Source organism: Anas acuta, chromosome 1 (genome assembly GCF_963932015.1).
Source record: "Anas acuta chromosome 1, bAnaAcu1.1, whole genome shotgun sequence".
NCBI classification, from domain to species: Eukaryota; Metazoa; Chordata; class Aves; order Anseriformes; family Anatidae; genus Anas; species Anas acuta.
Window position 1 is genome coordinate 192601251 of NC_088979.1, and position 13228 is coordinate 192614478.

Genomic DNA, 13228 nt, shown 5'->3' on the forward strand with positions numbered 1-13228 from the left:
GACCATCCTTAACAATTCTCCTGAGAGATGTTAGTAGTCCCCCACCTCTAAGGCAGGAAGGGATAGAGATCTGCAGGCAGGGCTCAGCTGATCATTGTCCTCAATGTGAGATAAGAAGAAAAATATGAGTTATCATGAGCCTCATCTAAATAGACCTATAAAATTGTTGCCAGTAGAGTCTGAATCTTCAAAGGCTGGAGGGACTGTGCTCCACATTGTCTGTGTTATGTCTCTCATCTCTGGTAACTGATTCATCTTGATATTACAATTACTGAGTGTGTGTGCCATATTTTTGTCCTTCTCTGAGACTAGATTTGCAGTGTGATTTTCCAATATTGCCATTATTGATCTCATCACGAACTAGTTTCAGATTTTTTTTTTTTTCCCAACAGACCTCTGCCATTTCTGGATATAAGATATCAAAGATACTAATAATTCTCCAAACTTTTCTCCTGGTTCTTTTAACACATTCTTGGATTATGGAACACAGATATCATCCTGTTCTCTCCTTTTAGCCATTGTATGGACAGAGTATTGTATTTCTCCTGTTCCCTCATCCTGAAGAAGAAAAGTGGAGGGAAATAAATCTGTAGAACTCAGAGGTCCCAGAGAGTCTATCTGCCACTTAAAGTTCTGGACAATTACTTTTCCTTGTATGTTCTTTTCCTTATATCTAATGAAATTTTTCTTCCGTGCTTATAAGCTGTAAGATATTTTGCTGTTTGTGAACATTCATTTAGTTTACTGGAATTATTTTGAACCACATTTTTCAAGTTCTGTAAACTGTTGCTGTAGCAAGCTTCAGAATTAACCATCGTAACTTGATGTCTGCCCAGCTGACAATTATGAGGGATCTGTATTAGCTTCCAGGTTAGTGATCAGGTTTCCCCCTAAAGAGGTCATTTTTAAGGAATCTTCATTAATCTTACCCATGAATTGCAGCAAAATCCTGCCAAAGTTAAGCATGGTATTTGACCTGACATATGGGTTTATATGCAGCTACACAGCTACACTGTGACTTGCCAACACTGGCTGAGAACAGTTCACCCACAATGCATACAGAGGGGACTCATCTCTATCTCTGGAGTGACGGGGGGATCCCAAGAGCTAACTGTATTGGAAGCTGAAGTGAGTCTAACTGGGAATGAGTGGCAAAAGCACCCCATCGTGACTGGCCCAGAGGCTCCGTACATCCTCGGCATAGACTACCTCAAGAAAAGGTACTTCAAGGATCCAAAAGGGTATCGGTGGGCTTTTGGCATAGCTGCCTTGAGCAAAGAGAAGATTAAGCAGCCGTCTACCCTGCCTGGTCTCTCACAAGACCCTTCTGCTGTGGAATTGCTGAGGATTGAAGAACAGCAAGTGCCTATTGTGACTATAACTGTGCACCGGCGGCAAAAGATACTCTTGTGAAGATACTCTTGCCATAGACTTCTAGATCCTTTGATAGACGTTTCCCTCCCATGTCTTGTGACAGATGAATCCAAGTTAAGTGAGGATGTATGCCTGGGCTTTCTGCAGAACCAGAGTCTTTGAGTTCAAATAAAAAACTCAGTGCATGTAAAAGTACCAGGAATAAGAACAGGGTAGTAAGACTGTAAAAGTTTAAAAATTCTTTTTAAGGGAATAATTTATTAAACCTTAAGAATATTGCAGTGTCTATTTTGGCTGGCAGAAAGGGGTCCTTGGGTAGAAAAGCAGTATGCAGGCAAGACTGATGAACTTTGTATGACACCAACTCAGTAGTCTTCCACCTTTCAGGTTCCCAGAACAAATCAGCAGAAAATTGAAATAGAAAGCTACATCAGTTACGAAGGGCAATTAAGCACTACTTTAGATCTTGCATTACTAAAACGGGGAGTTCCTCAGTGGATTTGTTTCCACTAAAAGCACAAACTGCCTGGCATGCCATTCTCAGGGGGAAGGAAGATCAGGACTTCTGAAATGAAAAAGTGAAGGGATAACAAACTTTATGAAACCTTTCCCCCCTTCCATTAATATTTTCAGAGCCAGAGTTCTGGCAGGGCCAGTGGAAGCCCATCACTTACAATGCTTGCTCTACTCATTCTATGTCTGTTCTTTCATCTACGCTTCAATTTTGGTTTTGCTTCTTTCCAATCTTTATCATTGCCATTTGGTTCACTTTCTGTTCACTCCTAGTGTAGATATATTGTATTACTTTCATGCTTACTTTCCTCAGTAATGTGTCTATTCTATTTCTTTTTATAAGACATATTTCCATACCAGTTCTTTATTTACATTTGACTTCCTATAATCTTAGATTTTAGTTTAAATTTATTCTCTGTGTCTGTAATGCATAACACTGTTAGATGTATTTAGACCTCAGAATCTTTTAAATGTGTCCTGAGTGACTTTCACATTTTTTAGAATGTGTCCAAGCAGAATACAGCTGTGGGGCTCATCCCATCACCAAGGTTTTGCAGTGCCCACTGAGTACAAACTACAGATTCTGACTTGGCTATCTAGAGCCGTCTTCAGTTAGACATTGCATTGCTTCAATAATACAAAATTATAGACCCATGACTATAGATGTTGCTTTATTAATATGAAGTACTTTATATTCTTTTATTTATTCCTGTAAGGAAGGAGATTTATGTCAATATGAATGTGCCTTTATTGTTTTTTTTTAATGAATTATAACTAGACAGACAACAAAATGTTATTCATCGAATACATTTACTAATTACATATACATATTTTAATTTAACATCTTTCATTTTATCCTCTTCTATTTTTTCCCCAACAAGTTAACTGGTTTATTTTTAATTTTCTTATATTGGTGAATAGAAATAATCATGGAGTTATGTGAATTATTTTAAAATTATTATTATTTTTTTCTAGAAGTATGATCTGCACCTTGTGTTATCTGCTTAATGTTTTTCCAGACGGCTTCAGCTAAATCAAGAAAGGCTTTTCAAGGAGCAGAAAACAGGAAGCAAAACACTAATGGAGATAAGTAGTCCATAAGAAGAACTATTAACTGGGAAGCATTCCTGATAAGATCTGACCACATAAGCACCATTTACTATTCCAGAGCTGAAAGTCTGGGATCAGAGAATGTGATCTTTAAAGATGATGGTATATGAAGTGATAAGGACTGAACAGATTTTTGCATATTTTCCTATAGAGATGCATCTGTGAAACAGAATGAAATAGAACTGCAGCAAGCAGGCTGGTTGTCCCAGCCAAGAAATGGGAATAAACCTGCGTTATTGACAGAAGATGTTAACTTAGGAAAGGAGATACAACTACTGAAATCTGCTTCATTTACTCTTCTTCCTATGTCCTCTGTTTCTTTCAGCAATTAAATGATTCTTTTTGTTTTTCTGTTTTTGTTCTGAAGAAGCTGTTTTTGAGATAGTTCTGTCCATCCATCAGTTACAGGTCACTGGAAATAAAAGTCTTGCAAATTCCAAACCCATTTGTGACTGTCAGGTTAAAATGGCTATTAAACAGGAGAATAAAATCCAAGATTCAGTGACAGAGCTGGAGGGTAAAACTGGTTTCAAAGAATGATACTTTTAAAGGGGAGATAAAACTCCAAGTTACAGCTACTTAGGCAAAATTACACTTGGCCATGCACTGTGGCTATACCAACAAGCTTTAAACATTATTTTAGAAAAGAAATTAACATTTTTTTATGGAAAGTTACAGGACATTTCCTAATGAAATTGTACTTTCCCTACAGATAAAATATAAAAATATATAGCACATATATACATATGCATGTAATTTTGCATATTTAGGCTACGCACAGGGCGGATAGTCTAACTTTATTATGTGATACTAGTTTATGCAAATGATGCAGAAATTTTAAGGTTACGTTTCTTTTTTTTTTTTTTTTCTTTTTTTTCTTCTTTTTTTTTTTTCCTGATAGAGTTTATTACTTGACATGAACCCCTCTAAAAACATTGTTCTTTAAGGTCTGTTGACTTAGCCATATATTTCCAAATACATGATTCCAGGGCTTATTAAATCCTCAACTTTTTCCTCATCTTTAATCACATTGTGGTTGATAATATACATCTGGTTAAAGCTGTTTATTAGGAGCAACGGATGGTACTACAGTAAAGGAAAGAATTATAACACCCACCAGAGAAGATATTCTTGAGCTAAAGTTCTAGCTGCAGCCTTTACCTATGTTTCACACAACAAATATTGTGGGAGTAGTTCTCAGCTTCCAGTTGCCTGCTTGGCCTCCTCCTCACAGGGACTGCTTATGCCATTGATCCCCCACTCAAGCTTCCAGTTGGACGCTCACAGATCTGAACTCTGTGGTATGACTGAGCACTAACTGAATTCTAAAATTCTACAAAGTGGGCAATTTAAGAATGATTAAAAAAAAAATCAACAAAAACACACTGAGTTATAAACAGAAAGACTAACTGTGTATTTAGACTGATGTCAATGTTCTTTCAGTATGAAGTCAAATTTGACAAGATTGTTAGAACTGAGAAACAGAATCCATTTAACAACCACAGCATTTGAAAAACCTGTTATTACTGTAAAGAACACAATTTCCTTTGCCCTTCTTTATACCTAAATATTGATTCAAGAATGTCACACTAGTTAGATACATAAAGAAATATATTTTTGTCTTGATTTTTGGTAGTCTTTTTCACCTGTGGTTTCCTTCTGTTGTTTTCATGTAATCGCTACTCTGCAGGGTATCAACAACCCTTAATTAGATATTTTTAGGAGATTTTTCCTATATAGAATGTATATATATATTAATAATTGAATTTCTTTCTTGTTTGCTCTTATCAAATTTCATATTTAGACATGGTATTATTATTTCTACCACTACAGAACTCAAATGCACTAAGACCTATACAGCCAAAGAGTGAAAATTGATTCCTACAAAGAAGGTTGAATTATATCAATTAACAAAGTCAGCAAACAATAGGAAGGCAATTAAAGTAGTAAAATAACACAGACCAGTGCTTCGGTATCATAACTGTCAGCTAAATGTCACGCAGTTATCACTGCTTTTGTGACTAGAGAAGTAACTGTTAATTATGCCAATACTATTATCAAAGAAATGATAAATGTTTTGTCAGAGATTTTGAAGATGCTTAGCTATGAGTGCTAGAATAAAGAGAAAAAAATAACAAAATAAAAGCTATTTTCAACAAAAAGTAATGCATTTTGTTCCAAAAGGAACTACACAGACCTACTATTTGTTTCAAGCCATTTCTTAAACTCTTCTAGGACCAATTTTTATTATTAGAGGTGTTTGGTATTGGTTCTTCAAAACACAATCAGAAAACAACAACAATAACAACACCTGTTTTCTCTTTGATGCCATCACCAAATATATCAGTTAAAGTTGACAAAAATTTTTACAATGTATTTTACTTACCCTCATCCTTCCATTTCTTATTGCTGGTCCATCTTCTGCTAATCTCAGCACAAACAAATCCATTTTGTACTCCCTTCCTCCTCGAATACTAAACCCAAAACCTTTGGCTCCCTTCTCCAAATCAACAGTGAAATAATCAAAGTCCTAAATAGAAAAATACAAAATGAAAGCCAATTAACTGTATAAATGGCATAATATGCATTCAAGAAAACTTTAAAATACATCTCTTCAAATGTGCATCTATCCAATTAATATAAACAAATTCACTTTCAACTTATGCACTGTCAGAATAGATGAGAATAAGAGCACCTATTCTGGCCATTAAAAGCAAACTTAAGCAACATGTAAATGCTTAAAATGCTTAAAGTCTAAACTATCCTGAAAGACATCATCCAGTGGTTTCCTGGTATCAAAAGTTCTCTGGATGTCTTCCATATTTCACCTCAATACATTCATGGTATCCAAGTGTAAGGTTTATATCTATGCAGAATGTTGATTTGGCAAATGGGGCAGCAGACAGTTCCTATACGAACACCATCATAACCTAAAAATTAGCAGGACACACCTCCTAAATTCCCAGCAGAACTCAACCTGGTCAGCAAGCCAGACTGCTTGGAGGCCCAAAGTGCAGCAGCTCTCCTCACTTCAGCTAAAACATGTGCTTTGAGGAGGAGGTTGGGAATGAGAGGTTTGAACTTCACCCTTTCCACATCCTACAGGGACTGAGATTCGTCTTTCCAGGTTTTGCTTGGTGGACCCTAACTACCAGCACCTCAGAGGGGTCCAGGAAAGAACTTGCTTTGTTACTTCTGATCCATCAGCAACCAAAAGTGCAGAAGCCATGGGGAACAGGATGAAAACAAGAGCAAGCTTGAGTTGTAGACACCAGTGGTTAAAAAATTAAATGGGATTGTGAGAAATGGGCAGCTAAGGCATCTCTAGACACTAAGAAGTGTCTTATAATCCTGTAAGATAAGGGGACAGGTACTTGCTTTTTAGACACTGAAATGAATAAACTTGTAAGAAGTTTCTCTGTATCATGTTTAAGAATTTGGATATTTTCATCAAAAGAGTTTATGTATTTTCCTTGAAAATATGGACGCAAAAATAACATCTATATATGGTTTCAGCATACAGTGACCAGACATTTATGCTGTTATTTAATATATTTCTGTCTTTTTTCCTCTGCAGTTATGTAAGAAAAAAGTGAACATTTTCTTTTCAAAGTCTGAACATTCAGCAAGATCCTCAAACATTCTCAACTGTCAGTAAATATTTGTCATCAGCAACATGATTTTTCCAAGGTAACATAACCGTTCATCCAAGGTGTATTTCTCTGAATTTGTGAGATCGTGCCCGATGTAAAAAAAAAATGGTTAAAAAAAGGTAGTTTATCCTCATCCAAACTATTATATACACAAAACTAAATTTTATCAGGCAGGATTCACTTGTATTTACTTATTTATCTAGATTTGATAAAACGTTTATTTTCAACAATGCTGTAGAAATCCCATCTCACCTAAGTACTTCTGCTGATGCAAACGAAGCTTATTTTAGAACTTTGATTTTAACTCTCCAGTACCTCAAAAATAGCATTTGTTTAACATTGTAGTCACACGATTATAAATGCAGTGTTATTTGACAGATCACAAAGTACTTAATGAATGTTAATGGTTCTGGATTCATGTCCTCTACAGAGAAAGAGTAACTCTGTGTAAAAGCAATAAAGGTGCTTTTTCTTCTGTAAGATCAGCTGCCTTAATAATATATTTGATCTTTCTCTACAAACTGTAATAATATCCGTTGAGGGGTGCTGTCAGCATTTCAGGTTGTACCTGGGGCTGTCTGTAGTCTGACAGGGGGTACTGCCGGGTGTCGGGTGAGTGTTGCCTGTAATCCATCAAGGGTGGCTGCCTGTAGTCGAGAGGTGGTGGCTGCTGGTAATCCATCACAGGAGGATGCCTGTAGTCCAGGGGAGGCTGGCGGTAGTCAGTTGAAGACTGCCTGTAGTCTGTAAATGGAGGTTGCCGGATATCAGGTTTCACATCCTGTCTAGCTTTTACTTCTGACCTGTAACTGAGAAAGGCAAAATGGCTTAGTTTCAGAAAGCAGCAAAAAAAAAAGTTAAAAAATATGTATTATAAGGCGTATCCAGGAGTGAAAGCAAATTGCCTGACTGCAAAATTCCATAAAGCAAATTTTCACAGATAAGCAAAACTTTTGAGGGTAAATAGTTGAGGCATCCAAAATCAGTGAGCACTTCTAAAACATGAGTGTAAGCAGTTTTCCCTCAGGTCACACCATGCAATTTTCCAGCTGCCATCAGTGAGATCAGGATTAGGCTCAGAGGGACAAGAACAAGAAAAGCATCCTGATTCCCACTTTTCCTGCCTGGAAAATGAAACTGCACTTAAAACACCCCACAATACTCACTGCAAAACAGTCCACTGAGTCTATCAAGTGCCTTCTCTAGTATAAAGCTTTCTATAGAGTAAACAAAACATCAGTGCAGACATTCATAGCCCTTCTGTTTCATTGATGTAAATGATTATTATTGTGAGCTTCTAAAGGTTAAAAATGGATGCATTCTTTCTATTAGCTGTTATCTTTTTAATGGAGGGTATTCTTTGATATATGACAAGTTAATATAGTGTGTATTCTTACTACATGCTCCTTATAATAGTGCCTGGCTACAAGCCTGCAGGCTGTATCAGTATTCATGCACAGAAGCAACTCAGGGTGAAAGGAAAGCGAATCTGCTTAATGAGGAATTAATAACAAATAAACTATTGCTTTCATTGTTAACTGAATAAAGGAAAATGACATTTCAAAGTAAATGGAGCTTTTATAGCACAGTAGTTAACCAAGTGACTCTATACGTATATGTACACATGCAATAAATACATGGACACATCAACTGTGAAAGTGATTTTGAAAAGCACTTACTGATTAAAATAAATGACAGTCTGAATGAATGAGTGCATTGTTTTTGCTCATGTTAATATATCTCTGGAAAGATAATCTAAATAATCTAAACATTTAAAAATGCTTTTAGATATATTTCAAAATGTCATTATTTAGTGCAGTTACACTACCATTCTGACAGGTCTTCCTACACACCAGCTTGAATTAGCTTGGTGTCCAACCACACATGAGAATACCACAACTATTTCCCTTTTCTGGACTTTTCTGAGAAGATGGAAATAACCCGCTGCCACATGTTCTTTGCTTGTATGTGGCAACTATAATACGACCTGTATGTATACATAGATGTATGTATACATTTTCTCCACTCAGTTTCATGATCTATTTCACGATCATGAGTAAAACAAAGGTGTACAAGCAGTCTTCCTGTGATAACTCAGCCTTATTAAAAGTGAAGGAAAAATACTGATTACTATTCCTAAGAGTCCATCTTTTAGTATTTTAATTTTGATACAGAAGCTTGTATGCGGCTATATAAACCAGATGTAGTCTGATTTATAAAATCTGGTGTATAGTGACAGTGTATGAACTAGCAATAATAGACCTTCATCTGGAATAAGAGCTCTCGTTAGGCAGGTTCCCAATATACTACCACAGCTGTTTCTCAGAAATGATGGTTTTATTTACAGTTGTAGGCATTGTGATTGTTTTGGAATAAGTAAACAGAGACATGATTAACTACAATTTACACTTTTCAGTTAAACTATTGCAAAAGTTCTTTTTGGAACTTTAATTACTAAGGTTTACAGGTCCCTTCTGAAAATTCTTAATTCAACAGACATTTAATATTGACTTACAACTGCACAGGGAGACTTTTTTGAGAGCTTTGTCCTGCATTTTGTTAGAAGCATATGTCTGCTAGGGGGTGATCATTTTTAGGGAAGCATTCAATGAAATATAAGGGAAAGAAATTTGCCAACTGTGACTAATTGAGAGAAAACCCTTTTGGGCAAGTGAAAGTGCTACATCTGTTAAACAAGAAGAACCAGAGGGCACAATGCCTAACTCAAAACTGAGCTCAAGTACCTCCTGAAGCAAAAAGTTAAAATTCTGCTACCAGCACCTACTGTTTGGGGACAAGGGTCTTGATGAGGTATGTTAGTTGCTCAAGATTAGCATATAGACAGTCTGTGTAATCAGCCTCATTTCACATGCCAAAAATTAATCTAAAGTGTTGATTGGAGATCACATAAAGTTGTATCACTGCACAGTCTGAGTGTGCTTTTTATATATACAGCTGTTAATACAGCTGGTCACCAATTTTCTATCCCCCTGCTATTTCATTTCCATCACAGATAAACTTTGTCAATGAATATACATAAATAACACAAGAAATTGGCTGGAAAATGATACACCCTAGAGAAAACCTGTTACAAAGGACTGGAGAACTGTTACCAGCAAAAGAAAATGACATGTAAGATAATGAAAAAAGACCACCTCATGATCACATGTTGATAGACCTATGTTTTGTAAGTGCTGATGATATTATTAGCAAAGAATAGTTCCATATTTAGTTTCCTGGCAAAAATACAATCCCAGGGGACCCTTGAAGTCTGGACAGCTCCTTGTTCAGAATAATGTTAGTCATAAGAATCATAGAATCACAGAATCATCATAGGATGGTTTGTGTTGGAAGGGACCTTAAAAATTACCCAGTTCTAACCCCCTGCCATGGGCAGGGACACCTCCCACCAGACCAGGTTGTCCAAAGCCCCATCCAGCCTGGCCTTGAATGCCTCCAGGGATGGGGCATCCACAGCTTCTCTGGGCAACTAGTGCCAGTGCCTCACCACGCTCTGAGTGAAGAATTTCTTCCAAATACCTAATCTAAGTCTGCCCTTTTTTAGTTTAAAGCCATTCCTCCTTCGTCCTGTCACTACACCCCCACCAATGAGTCCCTCCCCAGCTTTCCTGCAGGCCCCCTTTAGGTACTGGAAGGCTGCTGTAAGGTCTCCCCGGAGCCTTCTCTTCTCCAGGCTGAACAACCCCATCTCCACCAGCCTGTCTTCACAGGAGAGGTGCTCCAGCTCTCTGGTCATCCTCATGGCTCTCTGGACTTGTTCCAATACAACCATGTGCTTCGTGTGCTGGGGGCTGCAGAGTGGGATCTCCAGGTGGCGCCTCACAAGAGCAGAGTAGAGGGGCAGAATCACCTCCCTCGCCCTGCTGTCCATACTACTTTTGATGCCCGACACTCACAATTCACCACTAGCGAGTGCAACCCCAGCAGTACTGGGTGTCAGGGCCCACCAGGCTTCGCGGGCTCTGTGGAGCAGCAAGCTCTTGGCAGAGTCATATTCTTACCTGTTCTCATGTCCCTGCAGCTGCAGGGGCTGCGGGGGCGTGGGCTGTGCCACGGGGCTGTGCTGGGTGACGGGGCTCTGCTGCTGGGCCAGGGGGCTCTGCTGCTGCTGCTGCTGCTGGGCCAGGGGGCTCTGCTGCTGCTGCTGCTGGGCCAGGGGGCTGTGCTGCTGCGCCAGGGGGCTCTGCTTCTCCGAGCTGGGGGCCGAGGCCGGGCTGTTCAGCTCTGCATAATGGGAAGCTGGAGATTAAAGAGCTGTCACAGGGCAGCATTTAATAACAGGCAAAGGTAGACAATGGTCATCGTCGGTCACCCTCCACCCCTGGAAATATATGTTTTGTTGCTTTTGCTCTCTTGGGTTATAATTAGATTTTAAGATGTCTGAGGCTAATGGGAGTCTCTTGAATTTCTCTGGGATCTGAAATCTTGGCCAACTCTCCACTCTGTTTGACACCTTCATAATTTAAAACCCAAATGAAGAGGGCAAACAGCTTCCATGTGTCATGGTTTCTGTGAAAGCCTAGAAATACTGATATTTGAAAACTTTTTATTTTGAGAGAATGAATGATTTTAGTGCTTTCAGCGCTGTTATGGGATGACAGACTTGACACAAAAGCTGAACCACTGGTGCACTTGTGTTAGCTCCTGCTGTTTGAGCTCAACAAGAGTTCCCTATAATTTAACATCTTTGGGGACTGTGAGCAGTAAAACCAGTCTCAATAAATTCTGACTAACCAGCTAACCTGACGTATTCACTGTATTGGTGCCAAACGACCATGGCTTCACATAGGGCCACTGCAGAAAAACAGCAACCCTTTTTACAAACAATATAAAATGCACAACAACAGAGAGGCTGGGCTAGGAAATGTGGCCTCATGGTCTTAACAAACAGGGGATGCCACGGTGCCTTCAGATTTTCCCCTGCACCAGGGAAAACACATTTGGCACTGAGCTTATATCGAATGTATTTCTCCCAACACACTGGCTCAGCATTGCTCAGCATCTGCCTGTTAATAAGCATAAATGAGAGAGATTCCCATTGCAAGAGGGCAGAGTACTGCACAAGTAATCACATATGCATTATCAACAGCAAAGGTACACGTTGTACTTTTTTTGTTTCTGCTTGCAACAGAATGAGTGAGGCCAGCATAGCATGGTACAACACGGCTAGAAAGGACATGTGCATGGCTTAGTACCCCAAAAAGCAACAGGTATGCATGATTCTGCTCTCGCCTAGTTTGGCATTTGAATCCAGTTTGAATTTTGAATTATTATTTTTTTTATTTTTAGTGAGTGAGTTTGTCCCCTGTGACTGTGTGTTTCTAATGGCTCTCTGCTTCTTTAATTTATGCTCGTAATTGTTCTAAAAATTTTGGTTACTTTATTAAAAATCTTTTCAATTTAGGCTTAATTGTCAAAAAAGCTTGTACACTCTCACTTAAAACATGCCTCATGCAGGCATAAGCAATACTTGTCTGTGTAATTACTATGCTTAAGGCTTTAATTGCCCATTTTGCATCTGTGAGCCTCTTCTGTATTGCAGAGTTTCAGAGGCAAAGATTGGGAATATTGTCCCTCATTTCTACATTACTCTCATAACTATGGATGAACAAGTCAGATCATAAACTGCTTCTAAAGCTGCTTTGCATTTATATGGTATTTTTCACCTGAAAGTACATTACAGAGGTATTAGATTTTTTTTTTTCCTAATTTTATAAACCGGGAAGCTAATGGCAGAAGGCAAATGAGGTGTCCAGTGTCATATAGCCACATGGGGAAGCCATGACTCGGACACAAACTGTTCCTCACCACCAGTACCTGAGAACATCTTGTAGCATGGCATCCCAGATGTACCTCTGCTTCCCTTATAGTTTCAGGACCCCATTTCTAACACGGAAATACTAGCAATTTGTTAATATGCATAGTTCTGTGTACAAGGGAGGCCTGAATAAACTGCATAGACTACATGTAGCAAAACTCTTGTTTGTAGCTGCTTGCAAAACTGAACTCCAGTGATTGTATGCCACTGTCTTTCTAGCTCTTTGGGATGTTTTCTGAGCCTGTGTGTGTGTTTATATGTTCATCCCTCTACTTAATTCATTAAAAAAGTAGATCTGTGTCCTTAGTGGCAATCCGTGGCCAGTGTCAGGCTATTTCCTTGTCTCATTGCTGGATGCAACAGTACAAAGTGAGGGTCAACTCACTCCAGCATGGATCATTAAGTAATTACATTACTTGCTGTATGTGACATTCCTAGCTCTGATGGTATTTGTTAGTGAGATGTAAAGCCATGGTCTTATTAATACAGCACAATTCATATACCGGTACAGCAGGTCACTAAGCTAAAAAAAGCCCTTAAACCAATCTCAAAACCCATGAAGCTGACATCAAAGGATCTCCACTGATAAGCTCTGCAGTAATGAACAGACTAACGAGTCTGTCCCCTTATCCTCACCTTACTGATGAAATAATTTAGGATTCACCTCTTTCCTGTCTTGTGCACTTATCCTAGCACATATAGAGGAAGCTACCAAATCTGAACTCTTCCTTCACATTGT

At 38.5% G+C, this 13228-nt stretch overlaps 1 protein-coding gene across 16 annotated transcripts in view; it reads right to left on the reverse strand.

The window, feature by feature from the left end:
* Positions 1-13228, reverse strand: part of MAGI2 (membrane associated guanylate kinase, WW and PDZ domain containing 2) — a 758260-nt gene that overhangs the window by 37602 nt on the left and 707430 nt on the right. For all 16 annotated transcript variants that reach the window (XM_068669894.1, XM_068669893.1, XM_068669891.1 and 13 more), the window contains 3 exons: positions 10673-10895; positions 7219-7459; positions 5384-5527 (listed from right to left, as the gene is read on the reverse strand). In XM_068669894.1, the coding sequence (XP_068525995.1) occupies positions 5384-5527; positions 7219-7459; positions 10673-10895 (608 nt within the window). The remainder of the gene's footprint in view (positions 1-5383; positions 5528-7218; positions 7460-10672; positions 10896-13228) is intronic.